The sequence below is a fragment of the Ictidomys tridecemlineatus genome, chromosome 1, assembly GCF_052094955.1.
Source record: "Ictidomys tridecemlineatus isolate mIctTri1 chromosome 1, mIctTri1.hap1, whole genome shotgun sequence".
Lineage (NCBI taxonomy): Eukaryota > Metazoa > Chordata > Mammalia > Rodentia > Sciuridae > Ictidomys > Ictidomys tridecemlineatus.
Window position 1 is genome coordinate 6,345,278 of NC_135477.1, and position 23,228 is coordinate 6,368,505.

Sequence of the window (23,228 nt, forward strand, 5' to 3'; positions counted from 1 at the left end):
TGTAAAATGGTGATAATGCTGGAATTTCTCTTAAGAGGCTGCCATGAAGGCTGAAGATGTGTCTCAGGTACGTGACACAGGGCTAAGCATGGTGGCAAGTCTAGAACAGTATGAGTTCTGCCACCTGCTGCTGTTAGGAGTTTTAAGACTCTCCTGATTTTTGGGTCTGTCAATTCCATGTTGAAACACTAGAAATTCAACTTGACCAATTCATCAGATAGGAAGAGACGACTGGAAGTTCTGAAAACCAAACATATCCTATAGAAGTATACACAGATACCAATTAGTAAATGATATTTATTCTAAAAATTAACTGGCATTGGTTTTGAAACATTTTATTATCCTTTTTTCTCTATTGAAAAATACTTTTAGACATAGCAATAAATATACAGCTAGGACATTTGTAAGACAAAGGTACTTTGCAACTTTCTTGTGATGTGGTAAGATAAATGTGACATAGAATTTACAATTTTATCCATTTTAAGTGCATGATTTAGTGACATCAAACATTCTCTCTCTTTTTTTTTTTTGGTACCAGGGATTGAACTCAGGGGCACTCAACCACTGAGCCACATCCCCAGCCCTATTTTTGTATTTATTTAGAGACAGGGTCTCACTGAGTTGCTTAGCACTTCCTCATTGCTGAGGCTGGCTTTGAACTCGCCATCCTCCTGTCTCAGCCTCTGGAGCTGCTGGGATTACAGGCCAGAGCTGCACGGCCTTGGGAAACATCATTCTCAATACTGTGAAGTCACCACCATGATTCATTCCCAGAACTTTATCATGATTCCAAAGAGAAACCCTGTATCCTGGAGTAGTGACTGCCCATTCTGCTTTCCTTCAGCCCCAGTCATTGCCGTTGCACTTTGTCGATAGCTTTGCCTATTCTAGTTCAGTGGAATTACGCACTGACATTGTCTTTTTGGGTCTGGATTGTTTCACTTAGCTTGTTTTCAAGGCTCATTAGTACTGCAGCACCTGTCAGAGTGCCATTCCTTTTTAAGACTGAATAATATTCCGTTGTGCGGAGGCACCGCATTTTGTTTATCCCTTGATAGATGTGGTTTGTTTGCACCTTTGGGCTATTGTGAATGTTGTTGCTATGAACATGGGTGTACATATATCCACTCGAGTCTCTACTTTCAATTATTTTGGGCACATACTCAGAAATGGAATTGCTGGATCATATGGTATTTCTATGTTTAACTTTCTGAGGTACTGCCAGGCTGCCTTCCACGGTGGCAGTACCATTTTACATTCCCACTGGTGATACACAGGGTTCCTATTTCTCCACATCTTCATCAAACCTTGTTTTTTCTGCTTTGTTGATAATAGCCATTCCAGTAGGCAAGAAATGGTATCTTATTGTGGTCTTGATTTGCATTTCCCTAACGACTAGTGAAGCTGAACATCTTTTCATGTGCTTATTGGCCATTTGTATATCTTCCTTGGAGAAATGTCTATTGGAGTCTTTGCCCATTTTTGAATGGGACTCTTTGTTTGCAACATCTTTAAAAAAAAAAACTAAAGTCTGAAATAATTCATATGTTGGAGGCAACTGGCTCTGTATTTTAAAATGCAGGGTGTCAAGCTGAAGTGGGAAATAATTTTCAGCTCTGAGAAGGCCTTCTTTTTAATATTCTCAAAACAAAGAAGACAGTATTTTCTAAGGGAGAATTCAAATTTATAGAAGGCTCAAAAGTTGAGCAACTGATATGAAGAACCAACTGACTTTCTATGGTTTCTCAGGGAGGATGGACAACCATTCAGAACCCAAGATCTTCTGTGAAATAAGGAAGCAGAAAAATTATAATTATTATTGTTTATGTCCAAGAAACTCAGAGAAGCAGAAACTGGTAGCCCAGTAGCCTAGTGGTGGACAAAGCCAGTTATGACCAAGTCTTAAGCACCATGACCTCGAGGGGAAACTGCTGGTTAGAAGAGAGCCCTAAAGATAAGTCTGTGGGGACATAGAGTCACCAGAAGATGGAGACAACTGGGAGCACATGTCTGGGAATTCATCCATGGAACCGGAACGTCAGGCTCGAGTCACATAACTGGCCTGTCTCCGTTAGGGCCACGTAAAAAAAAAAAAAAAAAAAAAAAGGTGCTTCGGACATCTTGTGTGTTCCGTGATGCCATCAGAAACAGCAGATCTTCAGTCCAGTACTTCCAGTTTGATTATAAGGCAAATCACAGAAGCCACGGCCCCACACTACCCATGGCACAAGGGGCATCTGGACGCGCTTTGGCAACAGGCAGAGATGGATTGGGAGGCCTGGAGCAGGGCTGCTGTGGGAGCAGCGAAGGGCTCCGCGGTTCCGTGACCTCTTTGCACCCCCCTCCCCGCCCCCCGCGCCCGGCCTTGGCAGTAAGTTTCTTTGGTCACATAGGTTGAGGGTCCTCAGGTTCAGAGGAAGCCAAACCACACGCTTCGTTTCACTTGGTCCAAGGAATGGCCGTCCCCGACTTCAAAGGCCAGACCTCAGACTCCTCCCCGCGCCTTTCCTGCTCAACGTCTCAATCCAGCTCCTAACATCTCAATACGGGTTTCAAACAAATCAAGTCAGGGGCTCTGCGCAGCCCCCACAGGGGTTCTTGGACGACGCGCTGAGGACTCAGGGGATCATATCAGAGTTTGGGGGGCCCTGGGGCGCAGGAAAAAGAGCCTCCCCATTCCGCACCGCTGGTTCCCTTCCGGAGACGGAGCTCGGATGTTGCAGGTCACGGGCGTGGAATCCAGTCCAGGTGCTGTCTGGCCGAGAGCGGCCGCTGGGCCCAGATCCGTATTTGGTGTCCAGATTCCAACAGCAGGACGTCAGGACGGCGTGGGCTTGGGGTAGCGAAAGAGCGCCGCGCAAGCCCAGGACCCCGACCCCTGGACCCTGGGCAGCGGCGCGCATCGGTCCCGTGAGGCCTCGGGATCCCATTCAAGGCAAGGCTTTAAAAATAGCTCCGGCGAGATCCAGGCAACAGGAAGGAACATTTTTTTTTTTTTATGTGTAAAAATGTTTTGCTTCTTGTGGAGAACACACCGTTGCAAGTTCCAGCACATGGGGCCCTATCCCCGCGCACCCTCAGCCTTCGTCGCCTCTCTGGCACGGCCTCCGGAATCTGGATTTGGGGAGCTCAAGTGCCCCCTGTGGCCGGCCCTCGTCTGACCCCGCGGGCCTGAGAAGGCAGAAACCGCCGGCGCGGGGCCCAGGAGGAAGTTGGAATCGCCGGGCGGGGACAGAGGCAGGTCGGCTCCGGGGGCCTGGAGGGGGCCCTACAGGTCCGGGCCATCCCGGGGATCTGCGCCGAGGCCCGCCCGGACTCGCGTCCTCCCACGTGGCCGACAGCCTGGGGCCCCACGTGGAACGGGAGGAGAAGGAAGGAGGGAGAGGGGAGCCCGGACTCCAGGCCGCAGCCCCTGGACCCCCGCCCTAGCTCCTGCGGCGCCGAGCCTCCCCAGAAACTTGCAGGGGTGGGGGGCAGGCCGGGGAGTGCCCGCCGCGCCAGTGTGCACTTTCGCTCAGCCACTAATCCCCCGAGAGAGCCGATTTGTAGTGAGGAGTATCTGTAGGGGGCGAGACCGGCCCATGTGGGGTTGTGTCATTGGTTTGCAAAGAGAGACCCCGCCTTTGCCCCCCAAAAAAAAAAAAAAAAAAAAGCGAGGAGTGAGCGAGCGGCGACCCTCACCTCGCCTCCCGCCTCGCTCCTGCGCAGCCAGTAGGCTTCGGGAGACGCGGTCGGAGCTGCTTCTTTCCCTTTCCTTTTCTCTCGGCTTTCCTCCTCCTTTCCCGGAGGAGAAAACAAATAAAGAAGAGCAAATAGCCGGGAGGCGCTCTGCATCCAGGACGTTCCCTCCCCCGATCCAAGTTGGAATCAGCATCCTCTTGGGGGTGAGCGCGGCGCGGGGCGGGCGCCGGCCGGGGACCCCCAGTGCAGCCCCCGCCCGGCGGGCGGGCTGGCGGGAGGACGCGCGGCCCGGACTAGGGGTGGGGGTGATCGGGAGCCGGGTGGGCGGAGGAAGGGGGTGGGGTGGGTGGGGAAGTAGGAAGAGGCTTGGCTGCGAGGGGAGGAGGAGGAAGGGAAGGGAGGGGTAGGGCGGGAGGGGGAGGGGCGGGGAGCTGGAGAGATTAAGTTTTTGTGTGTGTGTCCCTGTGTGCGTGTGTCATTTTAAGGTGGCTCGGGAGCGGCCCAGAGGAGCCGGAGGCGGCCCGAGGAGCGAGGGACGGAGCCGGGAGCCATGCCGCGCTGAGGGGGGGCAGCACAGCCACCGCCACCGCCACCGCCGCCGGGTGGGGTGGGAGGGGCGGGAGCGCCGCCGCCGCCGCCGCCTCCCGGGTGGGCGCCCTTCGCGGTGGACGCCGGCGGCCCTGGACGAGGTAAGGAGGACCGGGGGAGGGGGGAGGGCTGGGGCCGCCGCCGCCCCCGCCTCACCTGCGGCCGCGGGCTGGGGGCGCCGTGCCCGCGCCTCACTGCGCCACTCCTGGAAGAGGAGGAGGAGGAGGGCGAAGGACACCGAGCCGGCTTCCGAGGACATCTTTGGTCCGCGACCCCGGCCCGGGTTTCTCCTCGGCGCCCGGGGGTGGATGCCGGCCCGGGGTCCCCGCCTGCGGTCCCCCCGCCACCGATTGCGCCCGCTGGTCGCGTTTGCGCCAGGATTTTTGTTGTGATGAGAGTTGATGAATGCGAAGTAGGCGGTCACCTTCCTTCCCATCAGGATTGGAAAAAAAAAAAAAAAAGGAAAGAAAAACCCGGAGCGCAGCGGCGTCCGGAGGGCAGCGGCGGCGGCGGCGTCTCGGCGACGGTTTCCTAGGCACCCCCGGCTCCTGCCCCCCGAGCCCGGTGGGTGCGCGTGCGGGGGCCGCGGGCGACCCGGGCGGAGCGCGCGGCGCGCCGCGGGGACAATACGGCCGGATCCCTGGGGACCCGGAGTCCGAGCACGCCGGGGTGCGGCGGGCCTTGCGCCTGCGAGGCGAGTGGGGGGGCAGAGAGGTGGGGGTCTGCGGGGAAGTCGGGGCGCGCGCGACTCAGGCCCCTGGGGGCGCGGCCCCTGCCTGCCCGGGATCCCGCGCGGCGCCCAGAGAGCGCAAGTGAAAGACCGGGAAGGAGACGAAGTGGAACCCTTTTGTTTTGCCAGCCCGGCATTGTTGGCTCCTCCGGGCAGCCGGGCCACATCTGCCGCCGCCGCAGCAGCAGCAGCAGCCGCCGCCACTGCCGCGCGGGGCTCGGCCCGCCAAAGTCGCGACGGGGCGGGGGGCCTGGGCGGGCCGGGCGGGGGCCGGGCGGGCTGGGCATTTCCTCTGCCCGGCCGCGCTCCCGCGGGCACCACTTCCTTCTCGCCACCCGCCGCCAGGAGCCCGGCCCGCCCGCCTCCCTCACCTCCCCCGCCCGGGCCGCACTTTTCGGGTGGGGCGAATCAAAAAGAAAAAGTTTCGCAGGAGGGGCTGGCTGGGGCGCGCCCTGGGCGGCGGGGACTCAGCGCCGCGCAGGGACAGCCGGGCCGCGGCGGTTGCCTCCTTTTCCTCGTCCTCCGCGGTGCCGGACGGCCCCGCGCGGCCAAGGGGAAGCGCCTTTCTTTCTCTTCCCCGCTCTCTCCCCAGTGCCCGGGGCGAGTTGGGCAGTGGAGCGCCGGAGCCGGGGCGCGCCCAGGCCTTTCTCCTACGGGAGGCCCAGCGGCGTGGCGGGTCGCCTGCAGCCCACGCTGCGCCCTGGGGCTGGGAGGCCGCGGGCCTAAGAGCTCAGCGCGGTCACCGCGGGCCGCGCCGAGACACTCGCGCGCGCACACTCCCTCCAGTGGCTTGCTTTCTGCCGGCGACGATGGTCGCGGACCCGGAGAGCGTGCGCGCGCGAATGTTTGTGGTTATCCCTCCCACCCCCGTACTTTTCCGGAGGCGGCCCAAACAGCAGTTGGCTCCTGGGGACCCCACGTTTAGGATTCTATAAGGGAGAAGAGGAATTTTTTTTTTTCCGTAGAAATTTCCGCTTGCCTGCGCGCTCGTGGTGGAGGCTGCTGGCAGTGGCCTACGTCGCCACGCCGGGCTCCCTTTCCCTACGCGGGGTAAACAGATCTTTTTATGTTTCCCCATTTTTTCTTTAAAGATTGGAGATCGGGCTAAGTTCTTAGAGAGTCAGATGCGAGTGGCTTGAAGGGTAGACAAGAGAATTCTATAAATATGCATTGGGAATTTAAAATGCTAAATGCCTTATTTGCAATTCTGTTGGATATTCTAGAGACTGGTATATTTTTATCTGATATGGATAATTTTGAGGGGACGTTATATTTGAGGGAACGTTATATTTGAGGGAAGTTTACAAAGTGATTTCTTTCTGCCTTCCAAACTTTGACGAAATACATCCACTATCGAACCACTCTCAAAGAAAATATTCTTTCTCTACTCAGTGCTGGGGTTCAAGGACAGTTTTAAAAGTACCCAGTATTTGGCCCCTAAGATTGGTTTGCTGCCTGCGGTTCTCAAAAGTAAAACTAGTTTTCATCCACTTCGGAGAATTCTACTGTTTTGAAATCTTAATAAATAAAGTATTTTACATTTCGAAGTAATGGAACTTTAAAGGATCTTGTGTTTATAATCACTTGATTTCAAAGAGTACTTCTTACAGCAATTACAAAGTAATATTTAAAATGCTAATTCAACATTTTCAGTCAGCAGCTTTAATATTGAAACAAGGTTTCTTTTTATTTTTCTAAGTAGCAGGGACTGTATCTTAAAGTTGAAACACTGAATATCCTTTTGTCTGGCTCTGACACTCTCCTGGAAAAACCCCCAGTGCCCTTTTTATTGCCCCCCAAAGAAAAGTTAATGAGATGCTAGGTTTGAAGCAAGGAGGCCCTCCCTCCTGCAAAATATGCTTACAGTTGCCATCGAAGTTGGATGTTCGCCGTGAATGCACTTGCCTTTAATGAAACCAGTTTAATCGTTCACACTTGATCAAGTATAACATGACCAAACAAAGGAAATAAGCCAGCATATTTCTGTAGAGCACTGAAGGGTTTAGTGTAAGTGTTGATGTTGGGTCACCCCTCCCCCACCTTGCCCCAGAGGGTCGAAGGCAAAGGGATTTATGGCGTTGATTGGTTTTCTGTGCCCCCGGGGTAGGGAACCCCAGTTCTGTCCCTATGGAAAGCAGTGTTTAGAGGGAATTAGGGTTTGGCGCTTGTTTTGAACCTGACAAGGTGCTTTTTGGTTTCTTTTCCTGCTTGGGAAGACTCTTAACTTGGGATATGTTCCACCCTCCCCCCTTTAATGGTACCTTAATAAGGCAGAGAGGAAGGTGGTGTGCTCTGCAGACTGAGCTTGGCTTCCTGAGTTATTTACGATTTCATTTGGGATCTTTGAAACTAACCCTTGAATGGGTGCTCTCTTGGGGGATGGGCAGGGTAACTTAGCTGTGACTGGGAAAAAAAAAAAAAAACTCTTTGTCCCCAAAATGCATTTCTTTGCTAGGCAGGAGTTGCAGTTTATGTGTGATATTTAGTCATTGTCTTATGAAGAAATATTAGCAAAGTATGTCTAAAAGTTAAGAAAGTAAAAAGTTTGGCTACTTAAAAACAAACACTAACTACCATTGTAAAAACACCACCGGTGACATATTTTGGCCTTTTAAGACTCAGGCACACCTGTTCCTGTCCCACTGAGTTGAGTTTGCTTTCCCTGGCATTGTTAATCTGGCCCCACACACAAGATGAAACAGTAAAACTTGCTAGCTGAATAATTATTAACTAGTTCATCAGTTGCCTTTTCAGGGAATAATCAATAACTTCACTCTTGACTTTAAAAACTCCAAACAGAAATGTTATTCCTAAGGCTGGAAAGTGTTTTAAAGAGAGATTAAGTAAAACAAATAGCAACAACAAACAAAACTGCAAAGCCAACCTGCAACTTTTCCGGTCTTGAAGCTGGTGAAGGAGAAGTGGACTGGATTTAAGAATTCGAACAGCATGGGGAACTGTTAACATACTAGGAGAAAGGGAGCTCAGGGTGGCTCATGTTATTTGAAATTCTTGAGATTCACTTATTAAAGAGGAAAAGGACAGAAAAGGACAGCTCTCAGGGAGGGGCCCTGCTGAGATTCAGCACAGGAATGCCATTTGCCAACGGATCACCAACATCATGAATCATTTTTGAAGGCAAAGTTATACCCTTTGCACCTAATGCTTTCCCTAAATGGAAAAATTTTAAAGAGTTTACAGCAGCAATAGAATGGTGGCCCCAGTTGTCATTTTTTACCACTGTCATTTCAATATAGAGAGGCTGTCATCATAATGTATGAGAGTGCAACCTGGGTCCCTCTGTTAATAGTCTTTCCATCAGTGAAAAGCAGCAGCCAAGTGTCCCGGGTCCCTGATACCAGCCACAAATAGGTATTCATGCAGCACATGGTTGGAAATGGAAATTTATCCACTGGGCAGGGCACAACTCAGGTAATATTTCTAAGTCTGAGGGATCATTCCATTACAGAGCGTGGAACACAATTTTGTAGTAATTAAAAAATGGGAGCACAGTTTCATCCTTTACAAAGAAGTCCTTGTCCTTAACAGAAGTGACCCTATTTGGTGAATTGTCAGGGTATCTTATTCCCCAAGAATCTTCCCTGAGAATTGCTAACTCAGGAATGCTTGTGAAGATGCGGCCTAGTGAAAAGTTTTGGTAGGCACTTCAGTGCTGGATGATGAACTCTCCCAGGCTGCTGCCTGGGCAGGTATCAGGTTTCCCCTTTACAGCTGGTAAGCCTATCCTAATTTTCGGGGCTGCAAATTAAAGTTACAGCACTCCTGGAAAAAAAAAAAAAGGTGAAATGCAAGGCTTCTCCCTATGCCTGTCTTTTGAAGTTAATTTTTATTCAAGTCTGGGTTTGATAGACTGTGTATCAAAGACTTCTGAAAGGATCTCCTTATCTCCAGGTTTGGAAAATTATATTTAATAATTGCTCAAAACTTCAGAAACACTTTTAAGGTATTCAGTGGTTCTTTTGATCGTGATTTAATGGAAAGCATCCAAAAGCCATCAATGTGATTCTAAAGATATTCACAAATTAATGTTTCGGCATAATCCAGAGTTTGCTTTTAGCTGTCATTATTAATGTTTAAGGCCTAAATTATGGCTGCACTTGGGCATTCAGAACTTTGCCTGTGAAAAGAAGGGCTTTGCACATTGTGTAAAAAAGGGGGATTCACAAATGAATACAGAATGTACAATGGAGAGCGAGCCCGGGCCATTGTTTGTGTGGAATGTTGACAATGAGAGCCAAGGGGCAGTTGCGCCTCCATTCTCACTGCTGGAGAACAGAACCCCGGGAGCTGCAGGCGGGGTGGGAACCAGCCTGGCATTCATCTGCTTTGGCCGGGCATGGAAATTTGGACTTGCCTCCCTTCCAGAGTTTTTCTTAGAAGGTGGTCTTTCTGGACTGCTAGGGAATGTGTGCTTCCTCTTTTCAGTAATCTGGTTTGTTGCTGTTGCTTGTTTGGCTTTTTGTTTGTTTGCTTTTTGAGGAAAGATGCCAAAAGCAAATAGTACTGTTCTTCCAGGAAAGTGGGAAAAATCAAACTTTTTCCCCCTAGAAATTTGAGTGACAAAGTAATATTCAGCACCCAAAACTGAGGCATCTCACGTCCCAGGAAGAAGGTGTGTTTATTTTTATTTTTTCTCACTTTGAAGTAGTGCTGTTTGCAGTGTCAGGGAAAGTGCCCTTTCTAAAACTCCTCTATCTCTCTTCTCCACTCAAAGCCCTCTCACTTCCACCCGGGGAACCTAGGGCCAGCAGGAGCCAACCAAGGGTCCCACCCAGATGATATGCATGCCTACCACCTTCTCTTCACCTGCCACCCTAAGCGAGATTGGCCTAGATAGCTGAACATTCTTGAGACCATCACCTCTTCTGCTGTTCAGCCACATGCATTAGCTTAGAACTCTGGGGGCCAGTGGCAGTTTCTCGATGTACCTACCCTAGCCCATGCACCTCATTATCTAACAGTCCTTTAGTGAATGTTTTAGAAATGATCTGCTTTAGTTGTCTACCTAACATTGCCTAAAATGGGCTCAATAGCCACAAAAATTGTGATTAAAAACAGTTGAGTTCTTATTACTGGGGCAAGTGGTGATTTTGGTTTTATGGGGAATTGTGACTTGTGTCGTATGTAATATTACCCAAAGGTCATTTGTTGTTTAGAGGATGTTAACCCTGAATAGCTGCTGTTTCCTGAGCTGGTGGTCAGGCTTGCTTTGGGATCTGTTGGCCTCTGAGTCCAGAAAAGTCCTGGGGGTTGGGGAGGGCATTGCTTTTCAACCATTGTGGTTCTAAAAATCCTTCTCATTGTAAGTAAAATGCAGAAAGAAAGCCATGCTTCTTTAAGTCATTCACTTCTTCTCCATTCAAAATCAGCCCTCTAATAGCAGAAATGTGCTCCTTGCATTAAGACCAAGCCCTCCAGTGGGAAATGGTGACACTCTGTGTCTCCTCCCAAAGCACTTGGGAGAACCATTGGAAAGACTGTGGACATAGATGGGCATGGGGGTCTTTCCCCAGTGCCAGGCACCTAATTGCAGCTGTGCTGCCAACCATGCCTGAAATCTGGCCTCCTGTAGTCTGTCCCAGCCCAGGACAAACAAAAACTTCATTATTGGAGGCACGGAATCCCAGGAAGTTTCTCTGGAAGGAACCCAGGAAGTTTTCTCTGGAAGGAACCATAGACCTAAATCAGAGGTCAACTTCTCTGCTTAATGGGATATTTTTTCCCCATTATGGCAGTTTTAAAGTCTCACCTCAGTGTTGAGGCTAGCCAAGAGTTGTTGGAAGGGGCCTGAATCAAACCAGGAAGTGACAGAGTCGTACCTGCTCCAGATGTGTGTGTGTTGGGGGAGGTGAGGAGGGGGATGGGAGGGGAGAGGCTTGAGGCTGCTGAGCTGCCAGAGTTCTTTGTTGGAGGGGGTGAGGTGTGCACCTTTCCTTTTAAAGGAACTCTGAGCTGTGGCTGTATTCTCTTGCTGACTGGTGGTCTCAGTGTGATCTGAGTGGAAGTGCGAACTGCTTATCCTCGTATTCAGGCCCAAGTGGACCCGAGGAAGAGTAGGACAGTGCCTACTCATTTATTTGGGTCCTGGATGTCCTATACTGTTGCGGTAAGCTCCCGCAGAAGTAAGGCCAAAGCAACCATCAGGCAGGGTCTGAGAAAGCTCTGAAAACCACCTTCCGGGAACAGTTGAGGGTGCGGTTCAACCTGGAGTAGACCCCTGGCCTCTGCCACCCCTGGCCTCTGCCACCCCTGGCCTCTGCAGGGCCACAATTTCCCTGGCTTAGCCACGTGGCCTGGCTTTGCTCTGAGGAACAGTACTGGTGACACAAGGGAGGCCTAGCTGGTGGAGCTGCCAGGCCAGACAGGCTGCGTGGGCTCCTCCCAGAACTGGCAAAGCTTGGCTGACCGCTAGGGTTCTGTGTGGACCAAGGCTTTCCAAACAAGGGAGACCCGGATGGAGGCCCAAGCTTGGGGACACCTGCCTAGGAGGACAGGCTACATTTTCTTCTCAGTGCGGGTGACAAATAACATCAAACGTTCCCCTCTGCCTTCTCTAGATGTTGAGAGGTCTTCAAGTGAGGCTCAAACGCCCAGTGCACGTGGGTGAATTGGAGTCCCCTACCTATGTTTCAGGTTACTGGAGAGAGGTCATTTCGGGAGAGCAAAGGGTAGTGCATTTCACTGGACAGACAGATATCAGTATGCACATAGGTGCCCACAAGTAAAATCTGGGAATGGTTTTGATCTTGAAAAACATTTCACGGCCATTAATCCTCCTGCGAGCTGGGTAAATAAAGTAATCCGTGTTTTTAAAGCGAGGAAGAAAGACTGAAAGAGGCTGGTTTCCGTCTTGTTTCAGTGGCGCCCAGTTTGGAGGTCCTGGGACCGCGGGAACCCCTGGGTCGAAGTGGGGGCGCGGAGGGGCCTGGGTGAAGGCCACCGCACAGCTGGCCGCGCCGCACTCGGAGGGGGCGGGGTCTGGCCGAGGTCCCCGGACCTGCCGGAGCTCGGGCCTCCCGCGTCGGGGCATCCTGGTGCCGGGGGTCCGCGACTCGGGGCCACCCCGGGCTGCAGGTGGGACGTCTCAGGGGCCCGCGCACCTGGCGGCTCAGCCAGCCCTTCCGGGCCCCAGCACCTGGAGGCCCCGCCCCCGCAGGCCCGGTACCTGGCGGGCGCGCCCCGCCCCCTCCGCGGGCGGCGGTACCTGACACCCCCCGGAAACGCCCCTCCGCTGCGGTCGCCTTTTCACGTGTAAATCGGAATCGCTTCCCGCCGCGGGGAAGTCATTGAGAGGGGGTGGAAATGGTCCCTGCCCCTGCGCTCATTTCCTCCTGCCTCCCGCAGGCCTTTGTGCAGGGCTGGCTTCCCGGGCGGTGGGGGTCGGGCTCCACGCCGGCCCACACCAGCGGGGGCCCCTGGGCGGGGATTGGCGCCGCGGGACGCCCAAGTGGCCCGGGTACCCAGGACTGAGCCTCACAGGAGCCAGGTGCCCGGCAGGACCCTGTTCGGGCCATCCCCGCTCCAGTGATCGCGGCCTCCGATGCCCCAGACCTGTAGTCTTGGTGTCCCTGGCGCCTCTAGTGGACTTTTGCGGAGGTTCGTTGATTGACTGAGCGATCGTGATCGATTACCAGCAAACGGTAAACAGCGGCATCTTTAAGACCAGGCGGGTTTGTATCCCTTGGTTTGGGCAGTGTCTGGAGTCGCAGTTCTCGATTCTGAGTATTTTACTTGTACTATGAAATAGCGCCGTGGTGCGGGAAACTGCCTGCTGCTGTAGCAGGTGTATATGCAGGAAGCTGTACTGTTACTCTGCGTGGCAGCTCTTCGATACTTGGAGCCTCAGGACTCTTGCCCAAGCACTAAATGGTGAGGCCTGCCCAATGCAGGCCTTTTCATTTAGCCTGCATCTCCTTGGAGGAATTTCTGTTTGCCTTTCTATCCTGTGCAGACTTTATTTGGTGGCCCAGGTTCCCTGCCGGCATTTAAATACGTTCATCAACTTTTGCTGAAGTAACATTGTAGCGGGCAGCCATTGGGCGCTTACTTGGTATCAGTGCTTCCCTTGCTACGTAATTTGGTGTGTACCATGGAGTTTGTGGTTCACAAGAGTGACGCCAGACAGGCACTTTCAGGTGACTGTCCAGGACCCACCCCACTAAAAATGGCTGAGCTGGGATTTGAACAGGGTTGTTGGAAGAGGGTGGGAGAGAGTTGGCAGGACTCCCTGGTGGGAGAACTGTGGGTTCTGGAGCCTTCTTCTGGGCTCTTTGCCCCCTCTCACCCACTGGATCCAAGTAGAGGGAGAGGTGAGGAGGGTTGGGCTGGGTTGAGCACCTAGCAGGCATGTGTCCGCAGGATTGAAATTCTCAGAAGCAAATATATTTCTCCTGATTTTTTTTTTTTTCCTCCCCAGAGCATAAGCTATAAGTTCAGCTAGTTTTCTGATTCGGTCTGTTTGTTAGAATATCAAGGTCTAATGCCACGGAGGGCTTTCTAGATGGTTTCCAGGCCAGTTTTAGATTCACTGTACTTTGGGGATGAATGTTCAGAACACCAAGGCTAGTGATCGGGACCCTCCGCCAGGCATGGTAGGCAGAGTCCTCACTGGATTTAAGGGGAGAATTCTCTGGATTCTCACTGTCCGGCCATCAGACTCCAGCCTCAGCTATATTCTCACTTCTGTTCTTTTGACTCTAGGCGGTAGAAGTGATAGTCCCTACTTACCTGGGGGTCAAGAGGGTAGGGAAGTAAGGGAGCCAGAAGTGAGCTAGTTACAGCCTTGTCTGGCTCTGGTTTTTCCTGTCTTTGATTGAGGTTTCTTTTTGCTTTTTAACTGAGACTTGGGGGTGTTTGGGGGTGACTGCCATGCTCCAAGATTAGACGTCTTACAGTCTTCCTCCCTTGCCCTCCATCTGGTTATGTCCAAGGTAATACTCCACCTCCCGCCCTCAACACACACACACACACACACACACACACACACACACACCCCACCTGGGATTATGTAGATAGTATGTGGTCATCTGGATTTAGTGGTCAGGTATCCTGGTATCCTTTTCTGTAGATCGGACTCCAATTTCTGTGTTTGAGGTTTGGGCTGGTGTGATGTCTTCTCAAAGTGATCCCGGCCTTTGGGGTGTGCCCCTCTCTAAAGGGAGGGGCTAGAATGGGATATCCCTCGCCCCCACTCTGGCTGCTTCTCACTTTCAACTGGATTCATTGTGCACATCTTAAAATAAGATCTGGTTTCTGCATTCACGGGGGAATGCAGGGGAAGAAACCGGGAAGCTGGGTAGGATTTCTCCCGTTGGGGTATTCTGTCTGCACCCCTCCTATCAAAACCAGTGAGAAACTTGTCTGAGGGGGGCGCTTCCTTCTGATTGCTGCCCTGAGTTCGTGTCCCGGGAGCCTTAGAGAGGAATTTGAATGAATTCTTTGGAACAAAAGGGACAGGCTTTTTTTTTTTTCCTAACAGGCTATCTGATCTGAAGGGCACAGCCCAAAATTGGGTGTGTCCTGAGATCCAGAGCCCAGCCTGGCCAGAAAGTCTGGAGCAGGCAGGTGGTGCTGGAGCTCTTGACCTTGGCTTCCCCTAGAGGCAGGTCCTCCTGCAGTGGAGATTTTCCTGAAAAACAGGCTTTCCTTTAATTATAAGACGATCTTCCTGCTTCGCAGCCCTCCTCTTCCTTTCGGGAACACGTGTGGGCTTGTGACCCTGCGAGTGCCCAGGGATCTCTGCCGTCCGGCTGGGGCCTGGGCCCCAGGGAGGCTGGGGGGATGCAGTGAGGCCCCCCCTGTTTCAGGTCAACAGAGGGAATCGCGGGGAGGTGTCTCTTGACAAATTAGTCATGTTAGCCCCGGTGTCCTGGCCTGGCTCCAGCTTGGGTAATGATTATATTCTATTTTAAGTCCCCCTGCAGTTTTCAAACAGGTCTCCATTCCGCTTCACTCCACACGGAAAGGGTGGTGTGTGGGTGGGCTGCTGCGGGGCCAGGATCAGCTCTGGGTTGGGTGGGGCGCTCCTCAGGCTGTTGTGCCTGAGGTGGACCCGGGCGAGTGGCTTGTATTGGGCAGTTGAGGCCGGAAAGCTCAGATGGCACTTGTAAGTTTCTCAGCCTTTGCAGGCCAACCACTGTGCGCGGCTTCCTAAAGGAGCCACGGTGTGGGCAGTCTCAGGACTGTGCTTAGGTGGGTCTGGGGTATGGGAGGTATGTCTTGTTTCAGAAAAGCCACGAGCTTGGTATCACCAATTTCCTCCACAGGACAGGAGCAGGGGGTTTACCCAGCACAGGGGCCATTGCTCTCCCTCCTGGGGACAGCGTTGGGGACAGCAGGGAGGCTCCCTGGGTCTGGGTGGGTAGCACAGGGTGAGGAGTGAGCTGGGTGGTCACTGGTGGCAGGCGGGCTGGCTGTGCCCTGTCTGGAGGGGCAGACCTGCAGTGCAGGGTATTTTTATCCTTTGCAATGAAGGATAGATGGATGACTCTTAATGGGGCCTGGTGAGCTTTTTTTTTTTTTTTTTTTGGAGGGGGTCACAGTGAGAAGTATTTAGAGTAAACAACAACAACAAAAACTGGAATGTGCAGGGCACCTGGGTAGGGAAAGGCTACAGATAGGCTACAGATCTACCTATAGTCTACAGGGAGACTACAGTGATAGACTACAGATCACTCAGAAGGTTGTTTTTAGTCTATGGAATGTCACTTTGTATTAGCGTACTCCAAGAAATGCCCAGTAAAATATTTACTTTTCTATTTAGATCTATGTTCCCTTCCCAGAGAAGGAATAAACAAGTTGTCTTGGCTGTTGGGTGGCCAGGATGGGGGTGTGGGTCTGCCCTCCACGGTGGAGCCTGCTGAGAAGGGCAGCTCAGGTTTTGGTTCTCTACCCCTGAGGCTCAGCACCCACTTTAGAGCAAGCGAGCCAGGGTGCAGGTGGGAACGTGGCCACATTTGCAGAGGCACCAGCGACTCTGCCTGCCCCTTCCCTTCTGTAATTCCTCCAGGTCCCCAGGTGGTAGGAGGGTCTGCACCCTGGTCAGGGCAGTCGATTGCTTCCTGGACTCTTGTTAGGTTTGTCTTCCTGGCACGTGGTGGGTGTTGTGTGCTTTGGTAACTGGCCCAGGTCCAGCTGGGTGGCAGATTTGCTGGGGGTGTTTGAGCCCTTTCCTGACCCTGGCCCTGACAATGGGGTGGCAATCCATCATCTCCTCCCAGGGTACCCATTCACTCACAGATGCTGACTGAGCCACCCACAAAGGGCCACAAACAGGGATGGATGTGCCCAGTGCCTCACTAAGAGGCACTGGGGATTGAATCCAGGGCCCTCTGGCACCAAGCTGCATCCCTAGCCCTTCTTATTATTTTTAAATTTTGAGACAGAGCCTCAATGAGTTGCCTCAAACAGGCAATTCTCCTTCCTGGATCAACCTCCCGGGTAGCTGGGATTCCAAGCGGGAGCTACCACGTGAGATGCTCTTTCCCCTGGGTGGTGTTGCTGTGCTAAGCAGCATGGTGGGCTCCAAGTGTGAGTCGTAAGTGTGGGTGAGTGTGAATTGGTGAGAGAGGGCATGTGTAGACGGATGTCTGCTGGACTGATACGGTCACAGGGGGCTGGTCATTGCATGGACCAGCAGTTTCTTGGGTTCGATTTATAGTTTGGAGATTGGGAAAGCAAGAGGGTCCTTGAAAGTGCCCTTGGGAGACAACAGTGACTGGAAGCCAGGGCATCCCAGCAGGCCATGCGTGGGGGCCAGAAGGCCGCCACCTATTCCCAGCTGCGAATCATGGAAGTGTGCAGTGCATAGGAAGCTGATTTACCTGAGAGGTGCCCACATCAGCTAATTGTTACAATCATTGGGGTGGTGACCGTGGTAGGAATAAGGGCAGCCCAGTCCTTGTGGTGGTATTCATGGACTTGAATGACACGTCCCCTTCACCTCTGCCTTGTGAGAGCTGCACTTGACGTTCCAGTTCTCCCTCCATCTAGAAACTCGGGTTCAGAAATCTTTAATACACAGTTAGAATTAGGGTCCTCAGGAGCTTGGGAAAGGCCCTTGGGAGGGAGCAGAAGGGTTCCAGCCCATCCCCTGCCCAGCCCTTTCCAGCCCCAGAATTTGGTGGTAACAGACCAGCTGCGGGCTTGGTGGTTTTCACATGAGAGACCACACAGTCCCCAGGGAGGACCTGTGCCTGGGTGTTTTGAGAGAGGCCGTCGTGCAGGGGGATCCCTGGGGCACTCTACCCAGGAGTCTGTCTCCTGGGCCCACTCGGTCCTTTTGGAGAGCCCCTAACATCTGCATTTTAGCAAACTCGCCCAGGCTGCTCTTAATGCAGCCCTTCAGGACGGCCTAGACTGCCTCTAAAGACTCCCCAGCAGCCCACACCCCGGGCCTCCTGAAGGAACACTTGGCATACAAAGTGTTTGAAAGGAAGTTTTATAGACCTTGAATAACCATCCCCAAATAAATGCATAGATTTGAAAATTGAAATGCATGTTTCTGCCCTACTCCTAATTTGGTGTAGGAGGGATCCCCGCCTCCATAAACCTCACCACACTTTCCCAGAGGACTTTTGCTGTCTTGTCTGACACTTGGGGAGCGGGTTCCATATGCAGATGCACATGACATTTAACTGTGTCTCCTGACCAGTGAGCGTGTTTATTGAGATGAGGCAGAGTGGAACAGCACAGCTCACCAGCTAGAAAAGAAATGGTTTTTACAAATTGTATTTTTGTAAAATCTGAGCCACTTAGTGAAGTAACACTGTGAAAATTTCTCTTCAGAGATAGGCACACGGAGTTCAGGGCAGATAAAATCGACCTTTGGGGGCTCATCTGAGGCCCCTACCTGTGCCAATTGCATTTTTTTTATTGTGATGCCAGTGCTCTGAGACATTTGGGGATGACACTCTGGAACATTCCCTAGCAAAGGCTTTTCATCTTCTTTGGAGAATTTTTAATTGGGCCTCAGTGAGGCCCACAGGTTACCTCCCTTTTTGTTTGCAGAAGTTCTTTGTCATACATTAACATCCCTACTGTGAGACAGTAATGCACTGTGGTTATTTCCCACCTGAGGAATTGGCAGAGCCCCGTGGATGGCCTCTGGTTCAGGAAGGGTGGAGCAAGATCCAGATGGTCGCTTCTCCACCTGAGCCAGGCCTGCCACAGGCAGCTGTGTTCAGACCCCCTGATTCTAGAGAAGAGTGTGGATTTGAAGGCCAGAAGCAGGACAGGAGAAAACCATCCAGCTTAAGAGCTAGCACCTTCCATGGGAGCCCAGAGTGAAGGGGTGAACTTGATAGGTATCCGCAGGTGTCTTCAGGAAAAGGGGGACGGAAGGGGCCTCCATTTATCCCTTATACGAGGTTTGTGTTAGGCAGAAGGGACTAACTCTTGGTTTGGGTAACTGCTTCCTGGGGGGAGTTTGAGGTGTCACCGTGGGAGCATATTAACAGCCCTGGCCTGAACTCTGGTTACCTGGCTAAGTAGCCTGGACTAGGTGGTCCTGGCTACCTATGAAAAGGCAAGGGGTTTGTCAGATTGAATATGAGAAATAGTAGGCTTAGGGGCCCAAACATCTTCTTTGGGGGCTCCTTTTGGACTCTGGTGGCTAACCAAGCAATGACTTTAAGATTTATGGTGTTTATGAAAAGTAGCATACCTATCTGTTTCCATACAGACATCTTAATAGAGATTAAGTACAAAATAAAGCAGAATGCCTGAACGGAGATATTCCCATAAGCAATATCGGAGTGTTAGGCAGTGTAATTATGTTTTGTACACTTCCCAATTAAGCAGTTATGCATTAGTAGGAAAACTACCTTTAAGAGATTTAGAAAAGCTTTATAATTTAGTAAATCAAACAAATAGTTGTGCAATATTAGGCATAGGGTTTATACATGTTATATGATAAGGTAACTCAATTTGGATTGATTGCTGGGAACTTATGCAGTGACATTGTGTTGGAATTTGCTGCTTCTGAAAATTGCCCGTAAGGAAGATCTGCTTTGAATAGAATGGAGTTCCTACTGGGTGCTGACTGGAATGGGGCCCCTGCTGTAGCCAGAGGTGGTGGCCAGCCTAGGGCTGTAGGGAGGAACGGTGAGTTCACTCTAATTCACAGCAGTCAAGGGGGAATATATTGGGTAGGAAAGTGCCTGGGGTGGGTCATTCCCAGGCCTGGGGTAAGGGTGGGGACCTACTGGAAGAGCTGAGGACATCCCTGGTGCTCCTCTGAAGTGTGGTGGGTAAGCACACAGCCTCAGGACATGCACTTGTTCTACCAGGTTGTCCAATGACTAGCTGGGAGCCCTGGGCAAATGACTCCCAGGGCATGGTGAAGGTTAAATGAGTTTTGCTAGGGCTTGTGATCCCAAATGTGGGTCGTTATTGTCTCTTTGTGAAGTCAAGAGTGGGGAGTAGGCTGCTGGGAGAGCATCCGAAAGCAGTTGACTTTGCTGCAAACTCAGAAGTTTCCATCTCCAGAAGTGACATTTAACATTTAAATTAGGGCCATGCCCTGGAAGAGCTGGAGGCACAGTTGGAAGCATCTAGAATCCCAAGGGTGGGCAGCTGCTGCCCTCAGCTGCAGCATTCACTGGGGTGGAAGAAGGTATGAGGTCCTGGAGACCATGAGGGTGAGGGTAAGGGTGTCCTGAGTGGGCTGCCTCACCTGGTCCTGAAGATGTTTGCCTCTGGTGCCTCGGTTGGATGGCCTGAATCATCCAGGCACAGAATTCTAGAATATTCAAGCTGGAGGGCTTTGCAGATTTTATTGGTGTTTGGCAAGGTCCTTGGTATCCTTATTGGATACAGGCTATAACAGCTTCTAGGGGAACTGCTTTGTGCCAGGCACTGTCCTGGGCCTTTTAAACTACCTCTCATCTGACAAATGATGACCCTGAGAGCCAGAGAGGTGTGATAGGAGCCCTGCTCCAGGGTACAGGATAAGTGATCGGGTGGCCCCAACTCATCTTGATGAGGCTCAAGCTTCTGTCTCATTCTGGGATACCTGGGCATGATCCCCCTGTGTCCTGCCAAGAGTAGGGCTGAAAGCTATGTTGTCACTGTCACTTTGGCCTTCCCCACATAGGACATCTACAGGGGGCACAGGGTGGCAGTGAACCTCTCTAGTAGAAGGAACCGCCAGGGACTTGTCCTGGCTCTGCCCTTAACTTGCCGGGGCCCTGGGGTGAACTTGGATGCTGAGCTTCAGTTTCCCTATCCACGTGTGTCCTGGGGTTCTCAGCTCAGGGCATCCCCTGGCCTCTGCAACTTCAGGCAAGGACAGGATCAGGGGAGCTGGGCTGCCCCTTCCATGACTGCTTGCGCAGGCTTCCCCAGAAGGGACAAGGTGGGATTCTGGAGGGGCTGAGGTTGCCGGAGAAAGAACAGCAGCCACACACAGGCGGACCTTGTGCTGCCAGGGCTGTTCCTGGAGAGACTTAGAGGGGCCAGGATGAACCTGTGCCCCTCTTGCTTGGTAAGAGGCTGTTGGGTTTAGAGTTAGACTGCAGGGGGGATGGTGGGGGTAAATGTGAAGGGACTCTAAGCTGAGAGCAGTTAAGGAAAGGTTCTTGGAGGGAATTCATTTCCTGGGCACTGTGGCCAGAGATAAAAAGGGTTTTCCCTGACGAAATTAAAGTGTAACTGACTTGCAGGCGAGGCAAACTGTGTGCCTCCACCAGAAAGAACCCTTGCCACTGATGTTGGGCTGAGGGTTCGGGAAGCTGGTGGGGAGGGTGAAGGGCCAGCCCTCCTTTTAGCTGGAAAAAGGCCTGGAGGCGTCCGCGGGACTCCACAGCTTACTGAATAGGAAAGGGAAAGTCATTTACTTTTATTATTTGTTTTTTTGAAGGATACTAGCTTTTAAAAATTTTTATGTAGATATAATTTATGTACAGCAAAACTCAATCTCAGCCTGCGATTCTGCAAGGGTTTTGTTTGTTTTTTCTTTTTTGAGGTCCTGGAGATTGAACCCAGGACCTCACACATGCCAGGCAAGTGCTCTCCCTGCCCCCCAGGTCCACACCTGTGTGTGGCTGCCATCCTCATAATTGTGCAGACTGACCTTGAACTTGCGATCCTCCTCTCTAGGCCTCCTGAGCAGCTGGGATTACCAGGTGGCCACAGTTCTGTCAGTTTTGAAAGACTGAGGTATCACCACTTGGCTGCATAGCAAACTCCTCATCCAGGAATATTCCTGGGGCCCTAGGTGCCCCCCTTCACCCCAGCCCTGCCCATCGCTGCCAAATCATTCCTTTTGGATAATGGAGAAGCCAGCCTAGGAATTTGACAAAGGTCAGTGGGTGTTGGTGTGAGAGGCCAGGGATTTCTGGGATATCTGTAATGTCTAAGGATTGCGCCTGTCTGCAAGGATGTTTTGGTCAGAGCAGGTGCATTTGCCTAGGTGACCTCCCAGCAGTGTCATCCCAGGGATGCCTGAGACTGAAGGACCTTGGCTTACGCTAGCTAGATAGGTCAGGTCAAAAGCAATCACTTCAGAATCTTGTCTGTTTTGTTAAACCACCTGAGTCCCCAAAAGGACAGTTCTGGACCCACACTTGAAGGCCTAGGTGCATCTAAGGCCATTGTCCCAGGTTCCCTGGGGACATGCACACACAGGCTTGCTGTCTGTCCATGCGGTGTCCCGCCAGCCCCTCTTGGAAGGGCCTGGGAACAGGTGCCTGTTCCGTCTGCCACGGCCACTGGCTCCAGGTCCAGAGGGACTGCAAGTGACTGCTAGGTCACTGGCTGCTTCCTCCTTTCTCTGTGGGGGATGTGGCTTTGGAGAGAGCCAGGCTGCATACTGACCGGGCTGGTGCCACTGCTGGCTGTGCGTGTTCCCAAGACCCCTAAGCAGCTTCTACTTTGCAAAGGTAGAGGTCGGCCATCTTCATGAGGTCAAGGAGCACGGTCTGTGGAAAGCCCAAGGAACTAGAGAACTTCCTGGCTGGGAAGGTAGGCTGCCTGGAGGCCAGTGTGGCGCTGGAGCACCTGGGCGAGCATCCCCCAGGCCAGTCCTGGGTCCCACTCCTGCGCTGTTGCTTCCTCGTTGTGGAATAGGAAGGTCAGGCTTTGCAGAAAGAGGTGTTTATGAGGTGCCATGCTCCCAGCCCAGGTGCCCAGGTGCCCTTAGGAGCGGGGCACAGAGGAAGTGCTTGGCCAGGTGCCCTCTGCGCTCTGGGATGTGAGCAGCAGTTAACTCGCTTCCTCTGCAGTTTTCAATGTTCTTTTATTTCTGTTTGTTTGGGGGGGAAACTTTAAGAAATGTCTTGGGAGTATTTTAAATTGTTAACTGGGGATGGCTGCAGTTATTTAAGTTCTTGGCTGCTGCCAGAAGTGCCCTTTCATGGCTCAGGCTTGGTCCCCCCATCGTTCAGATGGGGTCAGGGGCAGGTGAGCGTGTTCATCTTTTGGTCGACCACCTCGAAGTGGTCACGCTGCTTCCTGTCTGTGTGCACTTGCTGCCCGAGAAAACGCTTTGATGTCTGTGACTTCAGACTGAATGTGACCTTGACTCCTGGTCTGAGATTGATGTTTGTTCATCCTTGGCTTTGGGCTGTTTATCTGTGAGCTGCCACGCAGTGACGGTGGAGACATGGACGCATTGGTTATAGCATTTGATGTTGGTGGGGTCAGGGGAGGCTTGCTGTGGGTGTAAGGAGACCTTGGAGTCTTGGGTTCATAGCCGAAAGTGGGTCGGGTCCTGAAGGCCCTAGGGACCATGGCAAGAGCTCTTGTCGGAAACTGTCTGCCAGAACCTGGGTGGAAGTGGTGCAGAGGGTGGCCACCTCTAGTCTGCTTCCTGGCCACTGTCACACCAGGGGCCCCTCATGGCAGTTCCCCCCTGGGTCCTTGGTCAGCTAAAACATTTGCCAAAACGTTGGAATTTATTATGGGGAAAGCAGAAAGCTGGGCTTTATTTGAACATTAGAGAAAGGCAAGAGCCTCTATGGAGGAGAGGGCTGTGTTCACCTTGACGTGTGTGTCCACACCCACCGAGTTGTCTGCGATAACTGTATGAGGCTTTTACATACCCACTGTTTAAAGAAAGCCCAAGGTAGAAGATGTTGCGCTGTGGTGAAGGGCATCCATAGGCTTGTTCTGTACTGTGTCCCCAACAGTCAGTCGGCCACACAGGGGCCTTCTGGCATGGGATGCTGTCCGTTTCCTCTGTGGGCTCCACTCCTGTCTCCCACTTTGG

The 23,228-nt window shown here is 52.2% G+C and overlaps 2 protein-coding genes across 5 annotated transcripts in view; one reads left to right on the forward strand and one right to left on the reverse strand.

Moving 5' to 3' along the window:
• Nucleotides 1-319: 319 nt before the first annotated feature.
• Nucleotides 320-12,050, reverse strand: LOC144366066 (uncharacterized). Its single transcript, XM_078019320.1, has 4 exons — nt 11,907-12,050; nt 4,426-5,389; nt 3,682-3,777; nt 320-3,559 (listed from the first exon to the last, which is right to left on the reverse strand). Exons 1-4 carry the CDS (start codon nt 12,048-12,050, stop codon nt 3,522-3,524), a joined length of 1,242 nt encoding a protein of 413 aa, XP_077875446.1. The 3' UTR covers nt 320-3,521.
• The window catches only part of Ctbp2 (C-terminal binding protein 2), a 130,572-nt gene continuing 111,062 nt past the window's right edge, over nt 3,719-23,228 (forward strand). For 2 of the 4 annotated variants that reach the window (XM_078024528.1, XM_078024541.1), the window contains exon 1: nt 4,693-4,833. The gene's annotated coding sequence lies outside the window, so the exon portion shown is untranslated. Of the gene's footprint in view, nt 3,885-4,166; nt 4,371-4,692; nt 4,834-23,228 lie in introns of those variants that run through there. The other 2 variants (XM_078024523.1, XM_078024534.1) reach the window with 2 other exon arrangements.